Genomic DNA, 22,131 nt, shown 5'->3' with positions numbered 1-22,131 from the left:
TCCTTGCTTCTCTCACAGTTGGAAAACAAGAGGGACGCCTTCTACCCTCCTCTCCATCAGTTCTGCACCAACCCTTCCAACCCGGTCACCGTCATCAGAGGCCTGGCGGGAGCTCTTAAACTGGGTAGGAAACTGCAACCTCTTTAAGTCTGACACACCTCTGTGGGTGTGTCTACAATGGTGTGCCTTGGTTGCATGTGTAGCAACAGCACCACCTGCAAGTGGCAATTATTACTGCATGGCAGGCATAACTAGTCGAGAGTAGACCAATATCTCTCTCTAATCTGTGTTGTTGCCATAGTTACATTTGACAGCCTATCTGACAAATTCACACTTTATTCCACCAGATTGTCAGCATGATTGACACATCCCGCCTTCTTCTTCGTCATTCATACGCAAATATAAAAAAACAATGTTGCAGGAGGAGAACGTCAATCACATGTCAGAATTAATTCAAGAAGTAACGCACTGTTTTGTGCCGTCCTGCACAGACCTGGGCCTCTTCTCCACCAAGACACTAGTGGAGGCTAACCCCGACCATCTGGTGGAGGTGCGCACCCAGCTGGCTCAGCCCACCGACGAGAACTGGGACCCCAGCGGCAGCCACAAGCTGTGGCTCTGTGAGAGCAGCCGCTCGCGCACCACCATCGTCAAATACGCCCAGTACCAGGCCTCGTCCTTCCAGGAGTCGCTACGGGTCAGTACAGAACATCTTAGAACAGAACAAGGTTCCATGTTCCAAAGAGCTGTGTTTGTCTACAACAGGGGTGCTCACACTTTTTCTGCAGGCGAGCTACTTTTCAATTGATCAAGTCGTGGGGATCTACCTCATTCATATATATGATTTATATTTACTTATTTATGAAACATATGTTTTTGTTAACAAGTTAAAGGTGTTTAATGATAATACAAGCATGTTTAACACATATAGTTAATATTGTTAATAAATTAAAGGTCTTTAATGAAAATACAAGTATGTTTCATACCGTATTTTCCGCACTATAAGGCGCACCGGATTATTAGCCGCACCTTCAATGAATGGCATATTTCATAACTTTGTCCACCAATAAGCCGCCCCGGACTATAAGCCGCGCCTACGCTGCGCTAAAGGGAATGTCAAAAAAACAGTCAGATAGGTCAGTCAAACTTTAATAATATATTAAAAACCAGCGTTCTAACAACTCTGTTCACTCCCAAAATGTACGCAAATGTGCAATCACAAACATAGTAAAATTCAAAATAGTGCAGAGCAATAGCAACATAATGTTGCTCGAACGTTAATGTCACAACACACAAAATAAACATAGCGCTCACTTTCTGAAGTTATTCTTCATTCGTAAATCCTTCGTCTTCGGTGTCCGAAGTGAAAAGTTGGGCAAATTTACGATCCACTGGCAGATGTTGGCGTCGTCTGGCGCTGCCTCCTCGTCTTAGTGAAGGTGTGTTCGCCTTCTGTCATCCATTGTTCCCACGCAGTTAGCAGTCTAGCTTCGAATGCCCTGTTGACACCAATATCTAGCGGCTGGAGGTCTTTTGTCAATCCACCCGGAATGACGGCGAGTATTGAATTAAGCGTGTAAGCGTGTCTCTCAATGTGCTGTTATGAGCTAGCAAATATAACAACTACACTACCCAGCATGCAACGATAGTTACGAGCATGCGCGGTAGCCCTGAGAAGCGTTGTTGTATGCTGGGAGTTAGAATGTGGTTATGAGCACGCTGCAAGTAAACGTTGAGAACTCAGTTAACACGCCTCGTCTGCATTATTTATAATTAGACAGACAACACACTTAATAGGAGCCATTTTGGGGTCTTTACATAAACACACAAATGGAAATGAAACGTCACATATCCCAGCATGCACCGCGCGCTTCTTCGTCGTCCACTGTTCCCACGCAGTTAGCAGTCTAGCTTCGAATGCCCTGTTGACACCAATATCTAGCGGCTGGAGGTCTTTTGTCAATCCACCCGGAATGACGGCGAGTATTGAATTAAGCGCGTAAGCGTGTCTCTCAATGTGCTGTTATGAGCTAGCAAATATAACAACTACACTACCCAGCATGCAACGATAGTGACGAGCATGCGCGGTAGCCCTGAGAAGCGTTGTTGTATGCTGGGAGTTAGAATGTGGTTATGAGCACGCTGTGAGTAAACGTTGAGAACTCAGTTAACACGCCTCGTCTGCATTATTTATAATTAGACAGACAACACACTTAATAGGAGCCATTTTGGGGTCTTTACATAAACACACAAATGGAAATGAAACGTCACATATCCCAGCATGCACCGCGCGCTTCTTCGTCATCCACTGTTCCCACGCAGTTAGCAGTCTAGCTTCGAATGCCCTGTTGACACCAATATCTAGCGGCTGGAGGTCTTTTGTCAATCCACCCGGAATGACGGCGAGTATTGAATTAAGCGCGTAAGCGTGTCTCTTAATGTGCTGTTATGAGCTAGCAAATATAACAACTACACTACCCAGCATGCAACGATAGTTACGAGCATGCGCGGTAGCCCTGAGAAGCGTTGTATGCTGGGAGTTAGAATGTGGTTATGAGCACGCTGTGAGTAAACGTTGAGAACTCAGTTAACACGCCTCGTCTGCATTATTTATAATTAGACAGACAACACACTTAATAGGAGCCATTTTGGGGTCTTTACATAAACACACAAATGGAAATGAAACGTCACATATCCCAGCATGCACCGCGCGCTTCTTCTACGGGGAAAAAAGATGGCGGCTGTTTACCGTAGTTGCGAGACCTAAACTTTATGAAAATGAATCTTAATATTTATCCATATATAAAGCGCACCGGGTTATAAGGCGCACTGTCAGCTTTTGAGAAAATTTGTGGTTTTTAGGTGCGCCTTATAATGCGGAAAATACGGTATATATAGTTAATATTGTTAACAAGTTAAAGGTGTTTAATGATAATACAAGCATGTTTAACACATATAGTTAATATTGTTAATAAGTTAAAGGTGTTTAAAGATAATGCAAACATGTTTAACACATAAAGTTAATATTGTTAACAAGTTAAAGATGTTTAGTGATAATGCAAGCATGTTTAACACATATAGTTAATATTGTTAATAAATTAAAGGTGTTTAATGATAATACAAGAAAGTTTAACACATAGTTAATATTGTTAACAAGTTAAAGGTGTTTAAAGATAATACAAGCATGTTTAACACATATAGTTAATATTGTTAACAAGTTAAAGGTGTTTAAAGATAATACAAGCATGTTTAACACATATAGTTAATATTGTTAAAAGTGTTTAGAGATAATACAAGCATGTTTAACACATATAGATGCCTTTCTTTCATGAAGACAAGAATATAAGTTGGTGTATTACCTGATTGTGATGACTTGCATTGATAGGAATCAGACAGTGGTACTGATAACGTCCGCATTTTCGAATGGAGGAGAAAAAAAGTCCTCCTTTCTGTCCAATACCACATGAAAGTGGTTGGTTTTTGGCATCTTATTTATCCAGCTTCCGTACTCCTTTGTATACACTTACAAGAAATACATTGTCGGCAAACTCCGTAGCTTGCTAGCTTGCGCACGCCAGCTTTCTGAGACTCTTATTTTGGTAGCGCAGGCAGGATGAAGCAGCGCTTTTATTGTGCAACTGTGCAGTCGGTCTTTGGCGTTTTGGCGACAGGTACGGCGCCAGAGTCTGTTGAAATAACGTGTTTCTCGCCTTCCTGTCGTAATTTTAATGAGCTGGCAGCAGCCAGCGTCATCTCAGAAGACCCTCGGGTGCCGTGAATGTCAATCAAGTGACGAAAGTGATGTCATAGTGAAGATTTATGATCGCTCATTTTTAGGACTATTTTTTTAATGGCTGGCTGGTGATCGACTGACACACCCTCCACGATCGACCGGTAGATCGCGATCGACGTAATGAGCACCCCTGGTCTACAACATAGTGTGTGTCTCCCAGAAGCACTATTATGTACTTAATCCACTTTTTACATTTACCGGTACACTGTGACTTGGCACATACACTGGGTCTGGGTTAGTTTTTGCCTCATCCCTCACTTAAAGATTGTGTTAAGAAAGCACTACCGACATGATTACCGTATTTTTCGGAGTATAAGTCGCTCCGGAGTATAAGTCGCTCCGGAGTATAAGTCGCACCGGCCGAAAATGCATAATAAAGAAGGAAAAAACATATAAGTCGCACTGGAGTATAAGTCGCATTTTTGGGGGAAATGTATTTGATAAAAGCCAACAGCAAGAATAGACATTTGAAAGGCAATTTAAAATAAATAAAGAATAGTGAACAACAGGCTGAATAAGTGTACGTTATATGAGGCATAAATAACCAACTGGTATGTTAACGTAACATATTATGGTAAGAGTCATTCAAATAACTATAACATATAGAACATGTTTTTTTTTTAATGTTTGGGGGTATAACAGCCTCTCAGGACACTTATTACTGTTAGAATAGAGGTGTCCAGACTTTTTCCACTGAGGGCCTCTAACTGGAAAATCAAAGTATTATATATTTCATTTTCAAAGCCAATATAATAATATATTTGGCATGTCAGCCAAAAGAAAATTGCTCAAATCAGGCGAGATTACCCGCTCTGTGCAGTAAATGGGTTTGGGTGGGCATATCAAGCGCTCCTTTTTTCCGACTCTTGTCGTAAACATGTCCATGATCGTTTAGGACAGGGGCCCCCAAACTACGGCCCGCAGACGTCCAAAATCCGGCCCGCGGGAAGTCCCAAGTTAAAAAAAATTCAAAATAAATAAATACAAATATATACCGTATTTTTCGGAGTATAAGTCGCTTCGGAGTATAAGTCGCACCGGCTGAAAATGCACAATAAAGAAGGAAAAAAAACATATATAAGTCGCACTGGAGTATAAGTCGCAGGTTTTGGGGAAATGTATTTGATAAAAGCCAACACCAAGAATAGACATTTGAAAGGCAATTTAAAATAAATAAAGAATAGTGAACAACAGGCATATGAGGCATAAATAACCAACTGGTATGTTAACGTAACATATTATGGTAAGAGTCATTCAAATAACTATAACATATAGAACATGCTATAAGTTTACCAAACAATCTGTCACTCCTAATCGCTAAATCCCATGAAATCTTATACGTCTAGTCTCTTACGTGAATGAGATCAATAATATTATAATGTGTTAATCATTTCACTCATAAGTCTCTCCTGAGTATAAGTCGCACCCCCGGCCAAACTATGAAAAAAACTGCGACTTATAGTCCGAAAAATACAGTATAAATATATATTTATTTATTTATTTATTTATTATTATTTTTAAAAAATCTGTCCTTTCTAATCCATTTTCTACCGCTTGTTACGCTCGGTGTCTCCTAGCCGCTCAGGCAAATCAAATTGTCTAAAAATGCATTTTCCCATTGATAATGTGACATCATCAGCGGCAAGTGCGCGCTCTTTCAGTCAATTAGTGCACAAGGAATATATATATATATATATATATATATATTTATACATACATATATATATATATATATATATATACATACATATAAACAGCACGGCCCCCAGCCATACTGTTTTAACCCAATGCGGCCCCTGAGTCAAAAAGTTTGGGGAACCCCTGTTTTAGGACTTCTTCACTGCTTCAGAGGAAGCTATTTGCACCGAACGTTCTGCAAACATTCCACGAGGACGACACTTAAACATTATCTGCCACCTGAACTGCGAGCATTGCTATGATTGTTTTGAAAGCCTAAGAAGATGCTTGCTGCTGAAGAAGCTGCCCCAAAGCCAGCCGCAAAGAAAGCTGCATTTGCACAAATGACATTTAAATCCACACAGAATAGAAAAGCTAATCGTTTGGCAGCATCATTATTGAGAAGCAGAAAGTTACCTGTATCGGTATTGGCTTGAAAAAAAAAAACCCATCCTGCATCTCTTAATATTTATTGTCAACTTTTCCCATTACTTTACACCTATTTGCTTTTTTAATTCCACTTTGTGTTTTTTTGCAGTGATATTTTTTAGAATGTGCTGGTGGCTGCACTTTGGACACCCTTAAAAGTCACTTTAAAGGCCTACTGAAATCCAATTTTCTTATTTAAACGAGGAACTGCAGGTCCATTCTATGTGTCATACTTGATCATTTCGCGACATCGCCATATCTTTGCTGAAAGGATTTAGTAGAGAACATCGACGATAAAGTTCGCAACTTTTGGTCGCTGATAAAAAAGCCTTGCCTGTAGCGGAAGTAGCAGACGAGTAGCGTGACATCACAGGTTGTGGAGCTCCTCACATCTGCACATTGTTTACAATCATGGCCACCAGCAGCGAGAGCGATTCGGACCGAGAAAGCGACGATTTCCCCATTAATTTGAGCGAGGATGAAAGATTCGTGGATGAGGAAAGTGAGAGTGAAGGACTAGAGGGCAGTGTTAGAGATTCAGATAGGGAAGATGCTGTGAGAGGCGGGTGGGACCTGATATTCAGCTGGGAATGACTAAAACAGTAAATAAACACAAGACATATATATACTCTATTAGCCACAACACAACCAGGCTTATATTTAATATGCCAAAAATTAATCCCGCATAACAAACACCTCCCCCCTCCCGTCCATATAACCCGCCAATACAAAGTACCGTTCACCTCCCCAAAGTTCATACAGCACATATATTTCCCCAAAGTCCCCAAAGTTACGTACGTGACATGCACATAGCGGCACGCACGTACAGGCAAGCAATCAAGTGTTTGGAAGCCGCAGCTGCATGCGTACTCACTGTACCGCGTCTGCGCATCCAACTCAAAGTCCTCCTGGTAAGAGTCTCTGTTGTCCCAGTTCTCCACAGGCCAATGGTAAAGCTTGACTGTCATCTTCCGGGAATGTAAACAATGAAACACCGGCTGTGTTTGAGTTGCTGCAGTCGGCCGCAATACACCGCTTCCCACCTACAGCTTTCTTCTTTGCTGTCTCCATTGTTCATTGAACAAATTGCAAAAGATTCACCAACACAGATGTCCAGAATACTGTGGAATTTTGCTATGAAAACAGACGACTTAATAGCTGGCCACCATGCTGTCCCAAAATGTCCTCTACAATCCGTGACGTCACGCGCTGACGTCATCATACCGAGACGTTTTCAGCAGGATATTTCGCGCAAAATTTAAAATTGCACTTTAGTAAGCTAACCCGGCCGTATTGGCATGTGTTGCAATGTTAAGATTTCATCATTGATATATAAACTATCAGACTGCGTGGTCGGTAGTAGTGGGTTTCAGTAGGCTTTTAACCCCAATATTCCTTCCCTTCTCCATACTTCTGCCTAACCGAGCACATTCTGTCGCAACAGGAGGAGAGCGAGAAGAAGAAGGAGATGGAAGCAGAAGCGGCCTCGTCTGACGGGTGATTTGCTTTGCTTGCCTGTTTATGGAATGGACGGTTTGGTTTTCCCGTATCCCTGATTAACAATAATGCTACCTGTCCTTTAGCCTGGCGCGGCGGAGGAAATGTCCTTTCAAGCACATCAAGTTCGGCACCAACATAGACCTCTCGGATGAAAACAAGTAGGTGAACCGTGAGTCACTATAAATTATGGAAGGTGTTGGTCGGCATACATTGCGGTCGTCTACAGTATTTTCATTCGTGGTCATCTCATACAATCTGGTTGGGTTTCAGGTGGAAGCAGCAGCTCCAGGAGCTGAGCAAACTGCCAGCCTTCGCCAGGGTGGTGTCAGCTGGCAACCTGCTCAGCCACGTGGGACACACCATCCTGGGCATGAACACGGTGCAACTCTACATGAAGGTTCCGGGGAGCAGGACACCAGGTAGAACCGACATTCTTAAAGGGGAACATTATCACAATTTCAGAAGGGTTAAAACCATTAAAAATCAGTTCCCAGTGGCTTATTTTATTTTTCGAAGTTTTTTTTCAAAATTTTACCCATCACGCAATATCCCTAAAAAAAAAGCTTCAAAGTGCCTGATTTTAACCATCGTTATATACACCCGTCCATTTTCCTGTGACGTCGCACAGTGATGCCAATACAAACAAACAGCAAGGTATAGCGACATTAGCTCGGATTCAGACTCGGATTTCACCGGCTTAACACTGTCTGATAAGATCATTACTAACAGCTATGAACTAGGTTTACAGCATATGAAATAGATTTGGCAACAACATGCACTTTGAGAGTGCAGACAGCCCATTTCAGGCGCGCTAAGAACATATATTTTTCCACGATTTCAGCACTCAGGTTAACCATACCTAAATAGACACAAAATACTGCATTACACAAGACTACCCGAATGTACTCGAATGATTGAAAAAAATAAATGTTTTTAAGCTAAATTATTGGTAAACACAGTTTATGTATAATAATTTACGTAAAACCGCGAGTAATGAATAAAGTTTTCATCAATTAATATATTCTGTAGACATACCCTCATCCGCTCTCTTTTCCTGAAAGCTGATCTGTCCAGTTTTGGAGTTGATGTCAGCAGGCCAGGGAAGCTAGGGTCGATATTCTTCTCTTGATCATCTTCGGTGGCATAAGGGACGGTGTGAGCCAAGACATCCAGGGGGTTTAGCTCGCTCGTCTGCGGGAACAAACTGCCGCCATTGCTTGCCGTGCTACCGAGGTCCTTTGTCCCTGAATTGCTCACACACTCCGGCAGATTCAATGGGGGTCTGGCGGCAGATTTCTTTGACTTTATCGTTGGAAATGCATCTGCTTTGAGTGTCGCAGGATATCCACACATTCTTGCCATCTCTGTCGTAGCATAGCTTTCGTCGGTAAAGTGTGCGGAACAAACATCCAATTTCTTGCCACTTTCGCATCCTTGGGCCACTGGTGCAACTTGAATCCGTCCCTGTTCGTGTTGTTACACCCTCCGACAACACACTGACGAGGCATGATGTCTCCAAGGTACGGAAAACAGTCGAAAAAACGGAAAATAACAGAGCTGATTTGACTCGGTGTTTGAGAAAATGGCGGATTGCTTCCCGATGTGACGCCACGTTGTGACGTCATCGCTCCGAGAGCGAATATTAGAAAGGCGTTTAATTCGCCAAAATTCACCCATTTAGAGTTCGGAAATCGGTTCAAAAAATATATGGTCTTTTTTTCTGCAACATCAAGGTATATATTGACGCTTACATAGGTCTGGTGATAATGTTCCCCTTTAAGATCTGATAAGATAACTACTAACAACTATGAACTAGGTTTACAGCATATGAAATAGATTTGGCAACAACATGCACTTTGAGAGTGCAGACAGCCCAATTCAGGTGCGCTAAGAACATATATTTTTCCACGATTTCAGCACTCAGGTTAACCATACCTAAATAGACACAAAATACTGCAGTACACAAGACTACCCGAATGTACTCGAATGATTGAAAAAAATAAATGTTTTCAAGCTAAATTATTGGTAAACACAGTTTATGTATAATAATTTACGTAAAACCGCGAGTAATGAATAAAGTTTTCATCAATTAATATATTCTGTAGACATACCCTCATCCGCTCTCTTTTCCTGAAAGCTGATCTGTCCAGTTTTGGAGTTGATGTCAGCAGGCCAGGGAAGCTAGGGTCGATATTCTTCTCTTGATCATCTTCGGTGGCATAAGGGACGGTGTGAGCCAAGACATCCAGGGGGTTTAGCTCGCTCGTCTGCGGGAACAAACTGCCGCCATTGCTTGCCGTGCTACCGAGGTCCTTTGTCCCTGAATTGCTCACACACTCCGGCAGATTCAATGGGGGTCTGGCGGCAGATTTCTTTGACTTTATCGTTGGAAATGCATCTGCTTTGAATGTCGCAGGGTATACACACATTCTTGCCATCTCTGTCGTAGCATAGCTTTCGTCGGTAAAGTGTGCGGAACAAACGACTGACCCATTTCGTTGGATTTTCCACACCCTCGTATTTTGAACACATTTCGTCCAATTTCTTGCCACTTTCGCATCTTTGGGCCACTGGTGCAACTTGAATCCGTCCCTGTTCGTGTTGTTACATCCTCTCTGAGAGCGAATAATAGAAAGGCGTTTAATTCGCCAAAATTCACCCATTTAGAGTTCGGAAATCGGTTGAAAAAATATATGGTCTTTTTTCTGCAACATCAAGGTATATATTGACGCTTACATAGGTCTGCTGATAATGTTCCCCTTTAAGATATTGACCCACTCTTACTGACCACTCTCCCTTGTCTTTGTAGGCCACCAAGAGAACAATAACTTCTGTTCGGTCAACATCAACATCGGTCCCGGGGATTGCGAGTGGTTCGCCGTGCCAGAGCCGTACTGGGGTGTCATCAACAGCTTCTGTGAAAAGTGCGTCTTTCTCGCTCACTTCCGGCTCATTTTCCAATTCATGCTGATTTCTGTGGGGTTTTGGCGACAGGAACAACATCAACTTCTTGATGGGGTCCTGGTGGCCCAACCTGGAGGACCTGTACGAGACCAACGTGCCTGTTTACCGCTTCATCCAGCGCCCCGGGGACCTGGTGTGGCTCAACACGGGCACCGTGCACTGGGTGCAGGCCATCGGCTGGTGCAACAACATCGCCTGGAATGTAGGACCCCTCACAGGTGAGGACATAACTTCGACTGGCCCGTCGTTGACAATGGAGGGGATCGGCTGAGGTGTTCCTCTGTTTGTGTCATATGTCAGCCCATCAGTACAAGCTGGCGGTGGAGCGCTACGAGTGGAACAAACTGCACAGCGTCAAGTCCATCGTTCCCATGATCCACCTGTCCTGGAACTTGGCCAGGAACATCAAAGTGTCCGACCACAAGCTCTTTGAGATGATCAAGTGAGAATTGCCGTTCTTCTTGTCGTGTGGCCTGAATATTGATATACAGTCCTAGGGCTGGGGGGGTATGGCTAAAAACTCTACCACGATATAAGTGTTTTGTATTGGTTCATATCAATAATTATTGATTTTTTTATGATAAGGAGAAAAATATATTAAATGTAAGCATTTTTATTTAAAATGTACCTTCCCCTGATTACCGGTATATTCTCTCAGCTTTTAAGGCAGAAAGGAACGGAAATGTCAACACAAGCATGAAAAATAATCAATGTACCGTATTTTCCGCACTATAAGGCGCACCTAAAAAACCTCAAATTTTGTCAAAAGCGGACAGTGCACCTTATAATCCGGTGTGCCTTATATACATACTTGCCAACCCTCCCGGGCAGAGCTGGAGGCCACGCCCCCTCCAGCTCCATGCGGACCTGAGTCCGCTTTCCCACAATATAAACAGCGTGCCTGCCCAATCTCGTTATAACTGTAGAATGATCGAGGGCGAGTTCTTGGTTTCTTATGTGGGTTTATGGTTAGGCAGTTTCATTAACGTCCTCCCAGCGCGGTAACAACACCCAACAACAGCAGTCACGTTTTTGTCTACCGTAAAGCAGTTCGTCTGCCGTAAACAGCAATGTTGTGACACTCTTAAACAGGACAATACTGCCATCTATAACATCAATAACATCTAGGTGTTTTTAGAGAGTGCAGTACACAACTGCGCACACAACAAGGAGACGAACCAGAAGAACGAGGAAGATACAGCCATGGCGACGACGAGTAAGATGAAGAAATACGCTGTGTTGCACATTTCCTGCTTCCTGCTCCCAGGGGAGACACTTCTCCAGGGCCGATGTATGCTCGGGGCAACACCCTTCACTTTACCCGGCTGTGGGTCTCCACAGCGGACGACTTTAGAGTGAAGGATGAGTCCGGCGATTAGTTGCAAATCTTGCTTTACTGATTGCTTGCACACAGTCAATCCAACACAAAACAAACTAGTCCCGCCCGCACTCACGCTACCGCTCCCTCTCTTCTCTCGCCCACACACTCACTGACGTCACTCACCCCACATGCTCACCTATTAAAGGGCCACACACACGTATACGCTACTCTCATAACAGCTTGTAAGTTCCAAGCCGCAGGTGCGATTGGACCTGGATAGCCTCCGGGAAGAAGTAGTGGACTACCAAGTGCTTGGCAGTGAAGATCTTCCTCAGGAAGCAAAGATTGACTGGTTTTGGGCCATGTGAGGGAGAGATGGAAGATTCCAGACTCTTTTGTGCGTGCCACACAGCAATGCATCATCAGAGAGGGTGTTCAGCATGGTTAGAAAAATAGTGACAGAGAATAGAACAAGGATGGATAATTCAACCCTTAACTCAACAATGAGTAGATGAGTGTTATGTGTGGTATATGTGTAAATAAATGAACACTGAAATTCAAGTATTTCTTTTATATTTTTATATATATATATATATATATATATATATATATATATATATATATATATATATATATATATATATATATATAGCTAGAATTCACTGAAAGTCAAGTATTTCTTATATATGTATATATATATTGTTGCGTTTGGACCAGTTGTTCCTCCCAGGGAATTCAAGTCACAAGTCGCTCCCAAGCTCTTTACGACACTTAAAGCTGAGTAGAAAAACCACCAGATACAGAATAGGTATTTTGTAATATATTTGCAAAGCTTTGCATATACATTGAGACCAGTCCAGCATAGAACATTCAATCGCGCTGCCAAGATGGTCTGCCCCCCCCCCCCCCGAAAAACCCTCTCCCCTCTTAAGTCTCTCTTCCTCCCACCCTGGCAGTCATGTCTCTCCAGCCAAAACACATGCCCATTATCTCTCTTTCTTACATTCCTCACTCAAGCTTAAGCACACAGTTTTTTGCAGACAACCAAAAGACCACAATTGGAAGAAAAACACTAGCTGTTTTGTAATATGATTATGAAATAAAAGAAGTAACACTTAAATTCGGATATATGTAAATATCTGCCTCCGACAATTTATATATATATATAAAATACTTAACTTGGTGAATTCTAGCTGTAAATATACTCCTCCCCTCTTAACCATGCCCCCACCCCAACCACGCCCCCGCCCCACCCCCGACCACGCCTCCCCACCCCCCACCTCCCGAAATCGGAGGTCTCAAGGTTGGCAAGTATGCTTATATATGGACCAATATTGAGCCTTCAACAGGTAAAAGTTTCAATCAATCAATCAATCGCAACTACGGTAAGCAGCCGCCGACTTCATTTTCCCCCGTAGAAGAAGACGAAGCGCGCGGTGCATGCTGGGATATATGACTGTGCGAGGCGTGCCGTTTCATTTCCATTTGTGTGTTTATGTAAAGACCCCAAAATGGCTCCTATTAAGAGACACGCTTACGACGCAGAGTTTAAACTCAAGGCGATCAGTCACGCAGTAGAACACGGGAATAGAGCAGCAGCGAGAGAATTTAACATCCATGACAGAAGGCGAACACACGTTCACCAAGACAGGGAGACAGCGCCGGACGACATACGCCACTATCTGCCAGTGGATGGTAAATGTCTGGGCTGATATATCAGTCTCAACTGTGGTCCGAGCTTTCAGGAAGGCAGGAATTGTGACTCCATTAATGACGACTTCCATGTTGGATGCCGTATTCGCCCAACTGTTTAATTCGGACACTGAAGAAGAAGAATTTGAGGGATTCGTGGATGAGGAATAACTATGGCGTCACATTAGTGCCAAAAATCCGAGCGCATAAAAACTGTTATCGCACGCTGAATAAATACTTGAATTTCAGTGTTCATTTATTTACACATATACACACACATAACACTCATCTACTCATTGTTGAGTTAAGGGTTGAATTGTCCATCCTTGTTCTATTCTCTGTCACTATTTTTCGAACCATGCTGAACACCCTCTCTGATGATGCATTGCTGTGTGGCACGCACAAAAGTGCTTTCATCAAATGCACTAGATGGCAGTATTGTCCTGTTTAAGAGTGTCACAACATTGCTGTTTACGGCAGACGAACTGCTTTACGGTATACAAAAAAGTGACTGCTGTTGTTGTGTGTTGTTGCCGCGCTGGGAGGACGTTAATGAAACTGCCTAACAATAAACCCACATAAGAAACCAAGAACTCGCCCTCCATCATTCTACAGTTATAACGTGATTGGGCAGGTACGCTTTTTTATATTGTGGAGGACCTGAGTCCGCCTGAATTTCGGGAGATTTTCGGGAGAAAATTTGTCCCGGGAGGTTTTTGGGAGAGGCGCTGAATTTCGGGAGTCTCCCGGAAAATCCGGGAGGGTTGGCATGTATGCCTTATAGTGCGGAAAATACGGTAGTGCAATTTTTAGTGTGTAATATTTATTACCCATTTTTAGTTTTTCATTACATTTTACTTTTAGTGCATTTAAAATCCTGCTCCTCAACCACAACATTTCCCCATTGTATCTATTGGTCTGTTGAACTAAAGTCAACATGTACTCATCAGGTATTGCTTGCTGCGAACTCTGAAGCAGTGTCAGATGCAGCGAGAGCTTCTGCTGACTGCGGGGAAGTCGCTGGTTTGGCACGGGCGCACCCAGCACGAGCCAGCCCACTACTGCAGTATTTGTGAGGTAAAGGTTTTCCTTTGTAGTCCAGAAGTGTCTCCTTGGCTCACACTGGGTGTGTTCTTACCCTGCTGGCACAGGTGGAGGTGTACGACCTGCTCTTTGTGACCAGCGAGAGCAACAGCAAGAAGACCTACGTGGTGCATTGCCAGGACTGCGCCCGCAGGGGGAGCCCTAACCTGGACAACTTTGTGGTGCTGGAGCAGTACAAGATTGATGACCTCATGCAGGTCTACGACCACTTTACTCTGGTAAGTGACACACACACACACTGAGTTCAGCGTGGACGAAGGTACTCCTACTCCTTTTCCAGGTTATCCGCGGGGTATTAAAAAGACTTAAATCCACCAATTTTCATTTAAGGCCTTAAAATGTCTAAAATTCTCCTAAAAGGTCTTAAACATGATTGTGAAAGGTGCCGAAAATCTATTAACGTGACTTTTATTTAAAACATGCATAATCTTCACTGCAAAAAGTCAGTGTTCAAAAACAAGAAAAAAAAAATACAAAAATGAGGGGTATTTTATTTGAACTAAGCAAAATTATCTGCCAATAGAACAAGAAAATTTGGCTTGTCAAGACTTTCCAAAACAAGTAAAATTAGCTAACCTCAATGAACCCAAAAATACCTTAAAGGGGAACATTATCCCACCAATTTTCATTTAAGGCCTTAAAATGTCTAAAATTCTCCTAAAAGGTCTTAAACATGATTGTGAAAGGTCCCGAAAATCTATTAACGAGACTTTTATTTAAAACATGCATAATCTTCACTGCAAAAAGTCAGTGTTCAAAAACAAGAAAAAAAAAATACAAAAATGAGGGGTATTTTATTTGAACTAAGCAAAATTATCTGCCAATAGAACAAGAAAATTTGGCTTGTCAAGACTTTCCAAAACAAGTAAAATTAGCTAACCTCAATGAACCCAAAAATACCTTAAAGGGGAACATTATCCCACCAATTTTCATTTAAGGCCTTAAAATGTCTAAAATTCTCCTAAAAGGTCTTAAACATGATTGTGAAAGGTCCCGAAAATCTATTAACGAGACTTTTATTTAAAACATGCATAATCTTCACTGCAAAAAGTCAGTGTTCAAAAACAAGAAAAAAAATTACAAAAATGAGGGGTATTTTATTTGAACTAAGCAAAATTATCTGCCAATGGAACAAGAAAATTTGGCTTGTCAAGACTTTCCAAAACAAGTAAAATTAGCTAACCTCAATGAACCCAAAAATACCTTAAAGGGGAACATTTTCACAATTTCAGAATGGTTAAAACCATTAAAAATCAGTTCCCAGTGGCTTATTATATTTTTCGAAGTTTTTTTCAAAATTTTACCCATCACGCAATATCCCTAAAAAAAGCTTCAAAGTGCCTGATTTTAACCACCCGTCCATTTTCCTGTGACGTCACATAGTGAAGCCAACACAAACAAACATGGCGGAAAGAACATTAAGCTATAGCGACATTAGCTCGGATTCAGACTCGGATTTCAGCGGCTTAAGCGATTCAACAGATTACGCATGTATTGAAACGGATGGTTGTAGTGTGGAGGCAGGTAGCGAAAACGAAATTGAAGAAGAAACTGAAGCTATTGAGCCATATCGGTTTGAACCGTATGCAAGCGAAACCGACGAAAACGACACGGGAGAAAGCGAGGACGAATTCGGCGATCGCCTTCTAACCAACGATTGGTATGTGTTTGTTTGGCATTAAAGGAAACTAACAACTATGAACTAGGTTTACAGCATATGAAATACATTTGGCAACAACATGCACTTTGAGAGTGCAGACAGCCCAATTTTCATCAATTAATATATTCTGTAGACATACCCTCATCCGCGCTCTTTTCCTGAAAGCTGATCTGTCCAGTTTTGGAGTTGATGTCAGCAGGCCAGGGAAGCTAGGGTCGATAGGGGGTTTAGCTCGCTCGTCTGCGGGAACAAACTGCCGCCATCGCTTGCCGTGCTACCGAGGTCCTTTGTCCCTGAATTGCTCACACACTCCGGCAGATTCAATGGGGGTCTGGCGGCAGATTTCTTTGACTTTATCGTTGGAAATGCATCTGCTTTGAGTGTCGCAGGATATCCACACATTCTTGCCATCTCTGTCGTAGCATAGCTTTCGTCGGTAAAGTGTGCGGAACAAACGTCCAATTTCTTGCCACTTTCGCATCTTTGGGCCACTGGTGCAACTTGAATCCGTCCCTGTTCGTGTTGTTACACCCTCCGACAACACACCGACGAGGCACGATGTCTCCAAGGTACGGAAAACAGTCGAAAAAATGGAAAATAACAGAGCTGATTTGACTCGGTGTTTGAGAAAATGGCGGATTGCTTCCCGATGTGACGCCACGTTGTGACGTCATCGCTCCGAGAGCGAATATTAGAAAGGCGTTTAATTCGCCAAAATTCACCCATTTAGAGTTCGGAAATCGGTTAAAAAAAATATATGGTCTTTTTTCTGCAACATCAAGGTATATATTGACGCTTACATAGGTCTGGTGATAATGTTCCCCTTTAAAATGTGTATATTCTCACTAATAATAAGTGCAAAAAAATAGATATTTTTGCTCAATATGTTGAAAAATATTCTTAAGTAAATGCTAGTGCCATTATCTTGACATAATGATATGCGCTCAGCATCATGATTGTTTTTTTCATGCTTGAAGTAAGAAATGATTACTTTAAAAAAGCAGTTTTATACTTGTGAGTGTTGATGACACAGCTTTGCAACACTTGATATTCTAGTTTCAAGCATGTTTTACTCAATATAGGTCATCAAATCTCAGCAACAAGCTGTAATATCTTACTGAGATCATTTAGGACACTTAAAACAAGTAAAACACTCTAACATAAAATCTGCTTAGTGAGAAGAATGATCTTATCAGACAGAAAATAAGCAAATATCACCCTGTTTTGACATATTTCATCTTACTTAGATTTCAGTTTTTGCAGTGTTCAGTCTTTCTTTTAATTGTTTCGATTCTTGAGGGTGCTATAACATAACTACGAAACAGAACATAACACTACTACTTCTATTTCTACTGCTACTAAAATTATTAACAGTATCGAGGCGGCGTGGCACAGATGGTTAAGTGGGCGTCCAGAAACTTAAGAGTTTAGAGTTCAGAATCCACGCTGCTGTTGGGTCTTTGGGCAAGACAAGACACTTTCAAAATAAATTCTTGATTTCAATGTGACTTTCCTTGATAAATAAAGGTTAAATAATATCAATGGCATCTTTCTTTACCATTGTTTGGCCACCAAAAAAGATCTGTTTTTCAGTTGTGGTCCCTATGGGCCGCAGCAGTTCACCGTTGTAATACACGTTTTCACCACTTGTGGCAGTATCGACAATATCAAACAAGAAGTCTGGAGCGAGAAGTTTCTTAAGATTATTACCACACAAACACACCAAAAATTGTCACCGTATCGGTTCCAATGTAGTACCCATCCCCATTTTCTCCTTGCCCTCAGTCTCATTTTGGATCAAATGTGTGTCCTTGCTGTGTAAAAGTCAACACAGGAGACCTTCATGGCCCTCCACTGTTAGTCTCATTGGGGGCGATGCATTCAATGTCCTGTGTTTTTGGCCGCTTCCAGCGTAAAATAGTCGTGTTTCTCCTCGCAGGCGAGCCCCTTGCCTTCCTCGTCTTGAAGATGCTTTTCTTTCCCCAGCGACAGTGGACTCCAGATTTGTGTTCCTCATTTGGACATTTAGGAAGTAAGCCGTCAGTCCTCCTAACCGTAGCAAACCCTCGCCCCTAAAGGCAGCTAGCTTGTGCGTAAGCTGCGAAAGTCTATGCAACTTTGCCTCGCCCCCTGGTGGACTGTAGGGGGAAGGCGTCATCTTCAGACTGTTCTACTGCCGGCCCAGCTGGACTCTCGTCAACATTGATAGATGGAGTAAAAAGCTTTGTACATATTACGGTTTCATGACTACTGACTACTTTTTGTCGTCTCTTCCTCTTCCTTCGCCATCACCCACTCGGTCTTTTTCTGTTGTTAGACAGATTAAACCGAAACTTTTTTTTAATTTTATTTTATTTTTTTAAATAATGTGAACATTTGAGTGATGCAGTCTTTGCAACATGTTTTTTTTTTTTTTATTATTTGAATTTGCTGGAACAATGTTGACGACATGAAATTGTTTATAGACAAAAGGCCGCGAGCACATAGTTTTTTATTGTTATTATTATTTTCCTGTAAATTGACACTATTTATAAACGCATATTTATTGCTTGGAAATATTTGTTAATGAAATACTGCCCCCTCCTTTTTGTTTGTTCTTTCCCAGAATACCTGCCATGAAATTTGAAGGAGCCTTGTGACTTTTGAGCAAAGCCTCTCCGATATGTTTTGTATAGAAATAAAAAGTGCTTACTAAGCATTGTGCAGAGACCTGACGCTGCATCGGCTTTATTGTCTTGAAGGAAGTTTTTACGCGGCAATAAATGAATTGTCTTTATTTTTATCAGCGCTTTTCACTCACATGTATTTTTTTTTAATGCATCAATCTTTGATAAAAACACAATGAAATTGTTCAAATCCACAAAAACTATTGTCAGTCTATAATTACTACAAAAACTAAAATCTGGCTGTGGGTTACCTCCAGATTATATATATTTTTTTAAACTCCTCAAAATGCAGTACTGAGGGTGTGGGTTAGATTTTGCCTCACTTAAAGCATGAAAAATCTACAAGCCCCGTTTCCATATGAGTTGGGAAATTGTGTTAGATGTAAATATAAACGGAATAAAATACTTTTTCAACCCATATTCAGTTGAATGCACTACAAAGACAACATATTTGATGTTCAAACTCATAAACTTTATTTTGCAAATAATAATTAACTTAGAATTTCATGGCTGCAACACGTGCCAAAGTAGTTGGGAAAGGGCATGTTCACCACTGTGTTACATCCCCTTTTCGTTTAACAACACTCAATAAACGATTGGGAACTGAGGAAACTAATTGTTGAGGCTTTGAAAGTGGAATTCTTTCCCATTATTGTTTTATGTAGAGCTTCAGTCGTTCAACAGTCCGGGGTCTCCGCTGTCGTATTTTACGCTTCATAATGCGCCACACATTTTCGATGGGAGACAGGTCTGGACTGCAGGCGGGCCAGGAAAGTACCCGCACTCTTTTTTTACGAAGCCACGCTGTTGTAACATGTGCTGAATGTGGCTTGGCATTGTCTTGCTGAAATAAGCAGGGGCGTCCATGAAAAAGATGGCAGCATATGTTGTTCCAAAACCTGTATGTACCTTTCAGCATTAATGGTGCCTTCACAGATGTGTAAGTTACCCATGCCTTGGGCACTAATGCACCCCCATACCATCACAGATGCTGGATTTTCAACTTTGTGTCGATAACAGTCTGGATGGTTCGCTTCCCCTTTAGTCCGGATGACACGATGTCGAATATTTCCAAAAACAATTTGAAATGTGGACTCGTCAGACCACAGAACACTTTTCCACTTTGCATGAGTCCATCTTAGATGATCTCGGGCCCAGAGAAGCCGGCGGCATTTCTGGGTGTTGTTGATAAATTTGCATAGTAGAGCTTTAACTTGCACTTACAGATGTAGCGACCAACTGTAGTTACTGACAGTGGTTTTCTGAAGTGTTCCTGAGCCCATGTGGTGATATCCTTTAGAGATTGATGTCGGTTTTTGATACAGTGCCGTCTCAGGGATCGAAGGTCACGGTCATTCAATGTTGGTTTCCGGCCATGCCGCTTACGTGGAGTGATTTCTCCAGATTCTCTGAACCTTTTGATGATATTATGGAGCGTAGATGTTGAAATCCCTAAATTTCTTGCAATTGCACTTTGAGAAACGTTGTTCTTAAACTGTTTGACTATTTGCTCACGCAGTTGTGGACAAAGGGGTGTACCTCGCCCCATCCTTTCTTGTGAAAGACGGAGCATTTTTTGGGAAGCTGTTTTTATACCCAATCATGGCACCCACCTGTTCCCAATTAGCCTGCACACCTGTGGGATGTTCCAAATAAGTGTTTGATGAGCATTCCTCAACTTTATCAGTATTTATTGCCACCTTTCCCGACTTCTTTGTCAACAAATGCGTGAGCAAATTGTTGAACAATTTAAGAAAAACCTTTCTCAACCAGCTATTGCAAGGAATTTAGGGATTTCCCCATCTACGGTCCGTCATATCATCAAAAAGTTCAGAGAATCTGGAGAAATCACTGCACGTAAGCAGCAATGCCCGTGACCTTCGATCCCTCAGGCTGTACTGCATCAACAAGCGACATCAGTGTGTAAAGGATATCACCACATGGGCTCAGGAACACTTCAGAAACCCACTGTCAGTAACTACAGTTGGTCGCTACATCTGTAAGTGCAAGTTAAAAACTCTCCTATGCAAGGCGAAAACTGTTTATCAACAACACCCAGAAACGCCGTCTGCTTCGCTGGGCCCCAGATCATCTAAGATGGACTCATGCAAAGGTGGTCTGACGAGTCCACATTTCAAATTGTTTTTGGAAATATTCGACATCGTGTCATCCGGACCAAAGGGGAAGCGAACCCTCCAGACTGTTATCGACGCAAAGTTGAAAAGCCAGCATCTGTGATGGTATGAGGGTGCATTAGTGCCCAAGACATGGGTAACTTACACATCTGTGAAGGCGCCATTAATGCTGAAAGGTACATACAGGTTTTGGAACAACATATGCTGCCATCTAAGCGTCGTCTTTTTCATGGACGCCCCTGCTTATTTCAGCAAGACAATGCCAAGCCACATTCAGCACGTGTTACAACAGCGTGGCTTCGTAAAAAAAGAGTGCGGGTACTCTCCTGGCTCCGCCTGCAGTCCAGACCTGTCTCCCATCAAAAATGTGTGGCGCATTATGAAGCGTAAAATACGACAGCGGAGACCCCGGACTGTTGAACGACTGAAACTCTACATAAAACAAGAATGGGAAAGAATTCCACTTTGTTTCCTCAGTTCCCAATCGTTTATTGAGTGTTGTTAAAAGGAAAGGCCATGTAACACAGTGGTGAACATGCCCTTTCCCAACTACTTTGGCACGTGTTGCAGCCATGAAATTCTAAGTTAATTATTATTTGCAAAAAAAAAAAAAAGAAGTTTGAGTTTGAACATCAAATATGTTGTCTTTGTAGTGCATTCAATTGAATATGGGTTGAAAAGGATTTGCAAATAATTGTATTCAGTTTATATTTACATCTAACACAATTTCCCAACTCATATGGAAACGGGGTTTGTATATATATATATGTGTATGTATGTATGTATGTACATTTAGTCCTGTCAGTGAGAGGACAATTATGTCTCTGCCGTCATGTTGTGCAAAAGCCATAAGTGTCATGTATGATAAGTCCACAATAAGAGTGACGGGTGTTGTTTAAGACCACCTGACTAACAATGCAGCTGTGCTTGATTGAAAGGATAATTAATCTTCTAATGGTGGCAGCATCGAGCAACATAAGCCACACTTGCAACTCGCTCCAAACTTCAGCAGAAAGTCTGATTCCTATTATTTGATTGTGTGGACGTCCATTGTTCCTACAAAGTGACGTTCATTGTGCAGCGTCTCGCTCGCCAGTTAATTAATCAGCAGGTGTGCTGACGGGCTCTTTGACTTCAATGGCCGCATGATCCTTCTTCAACAGTTTTTACTCTGTTTTCTGTTTCCTCTG

At 42.0% G+C, this 22,131-nt stretch overlaps 1 protein-coding gene across 5 annotated transcripts in view; it reads left to right on the top strand.

Annotated features, from left to right (window-relative positions):
* The window catches only part of kdm6a (lysine (K)-specific demethylase 6A), a 172,547-nt gene extending 153,698 nt beyond the window's left edge, over positions 1-18,849 (top strand). For 4 of the 5 annotated variants that reach the window (XM_061970772.2, XM_061970770.2, XM_072914533.1 and 1 more), the window contains 11 exons: positions 19-124; positions 492-697; positions 7,344-7,396; positions 7,483-7,557; positions 7,670-7,818; positions 10,209-10,323; positions 10,394-10,581; positions 10,664-10,805; positions 14,327-14,453; positions 14,528-14,698; positions 18,127-18,849. In XM_061970772.2, coding sequence (XP_061826756.2) covers positions 19-124; positions 492-697; positions 7,344-7,396; positions 7,483-7,557; positions 7,670-7,818; positions 10,209-10,323; positions 10,394-10,581; positions 10,664-10,805; positions 14,327-14,453; positions 14,528-14,698; positions 18,127-18,216 — 1,422 coding nt within the window. In that variant the 3' untranslated portion in view covers positions 18,217-18,849. Of the gene's footprint in view, positions 1-18; positions 125-491; positions 698-7,343; positions 7,397-7,482; positions 7,558-7,669; positions 7,819-10,208; positions 10,324-10,393; positions 10,582-10,663; positions 10,806-14,326; positions 14,454-14,527; positions 14,699-18,079 lie in introns of all 5 variants that reach the window. The other variant, XM_061970771.2, reaches the window with a different exon arrangement.
* Positions 18,850-22,131: the final 3,282 nt, after the last annotated feature.

The sequence above is a fragment of the Nerophis lumbriciformis genome, linkage group LG13 (assembly GCF_033978685.3).
Source record: "Nerophis lumbriciformis linkage group LG13, RoL_Nlum_v2.1, whole genome shotgun sequence".
NCBI classification, from domain to species: Eukaryota; Metazoa; Chordata; class Actinopteri; order Syngnathiformes; family Syngnathidae; genus Nerophis; species Nerophis lumbriciformis.
Note: the sequence above shows the minus strand (reverse complement) of the source record. Positions and strands in the feature narration are given on the sequence as shown.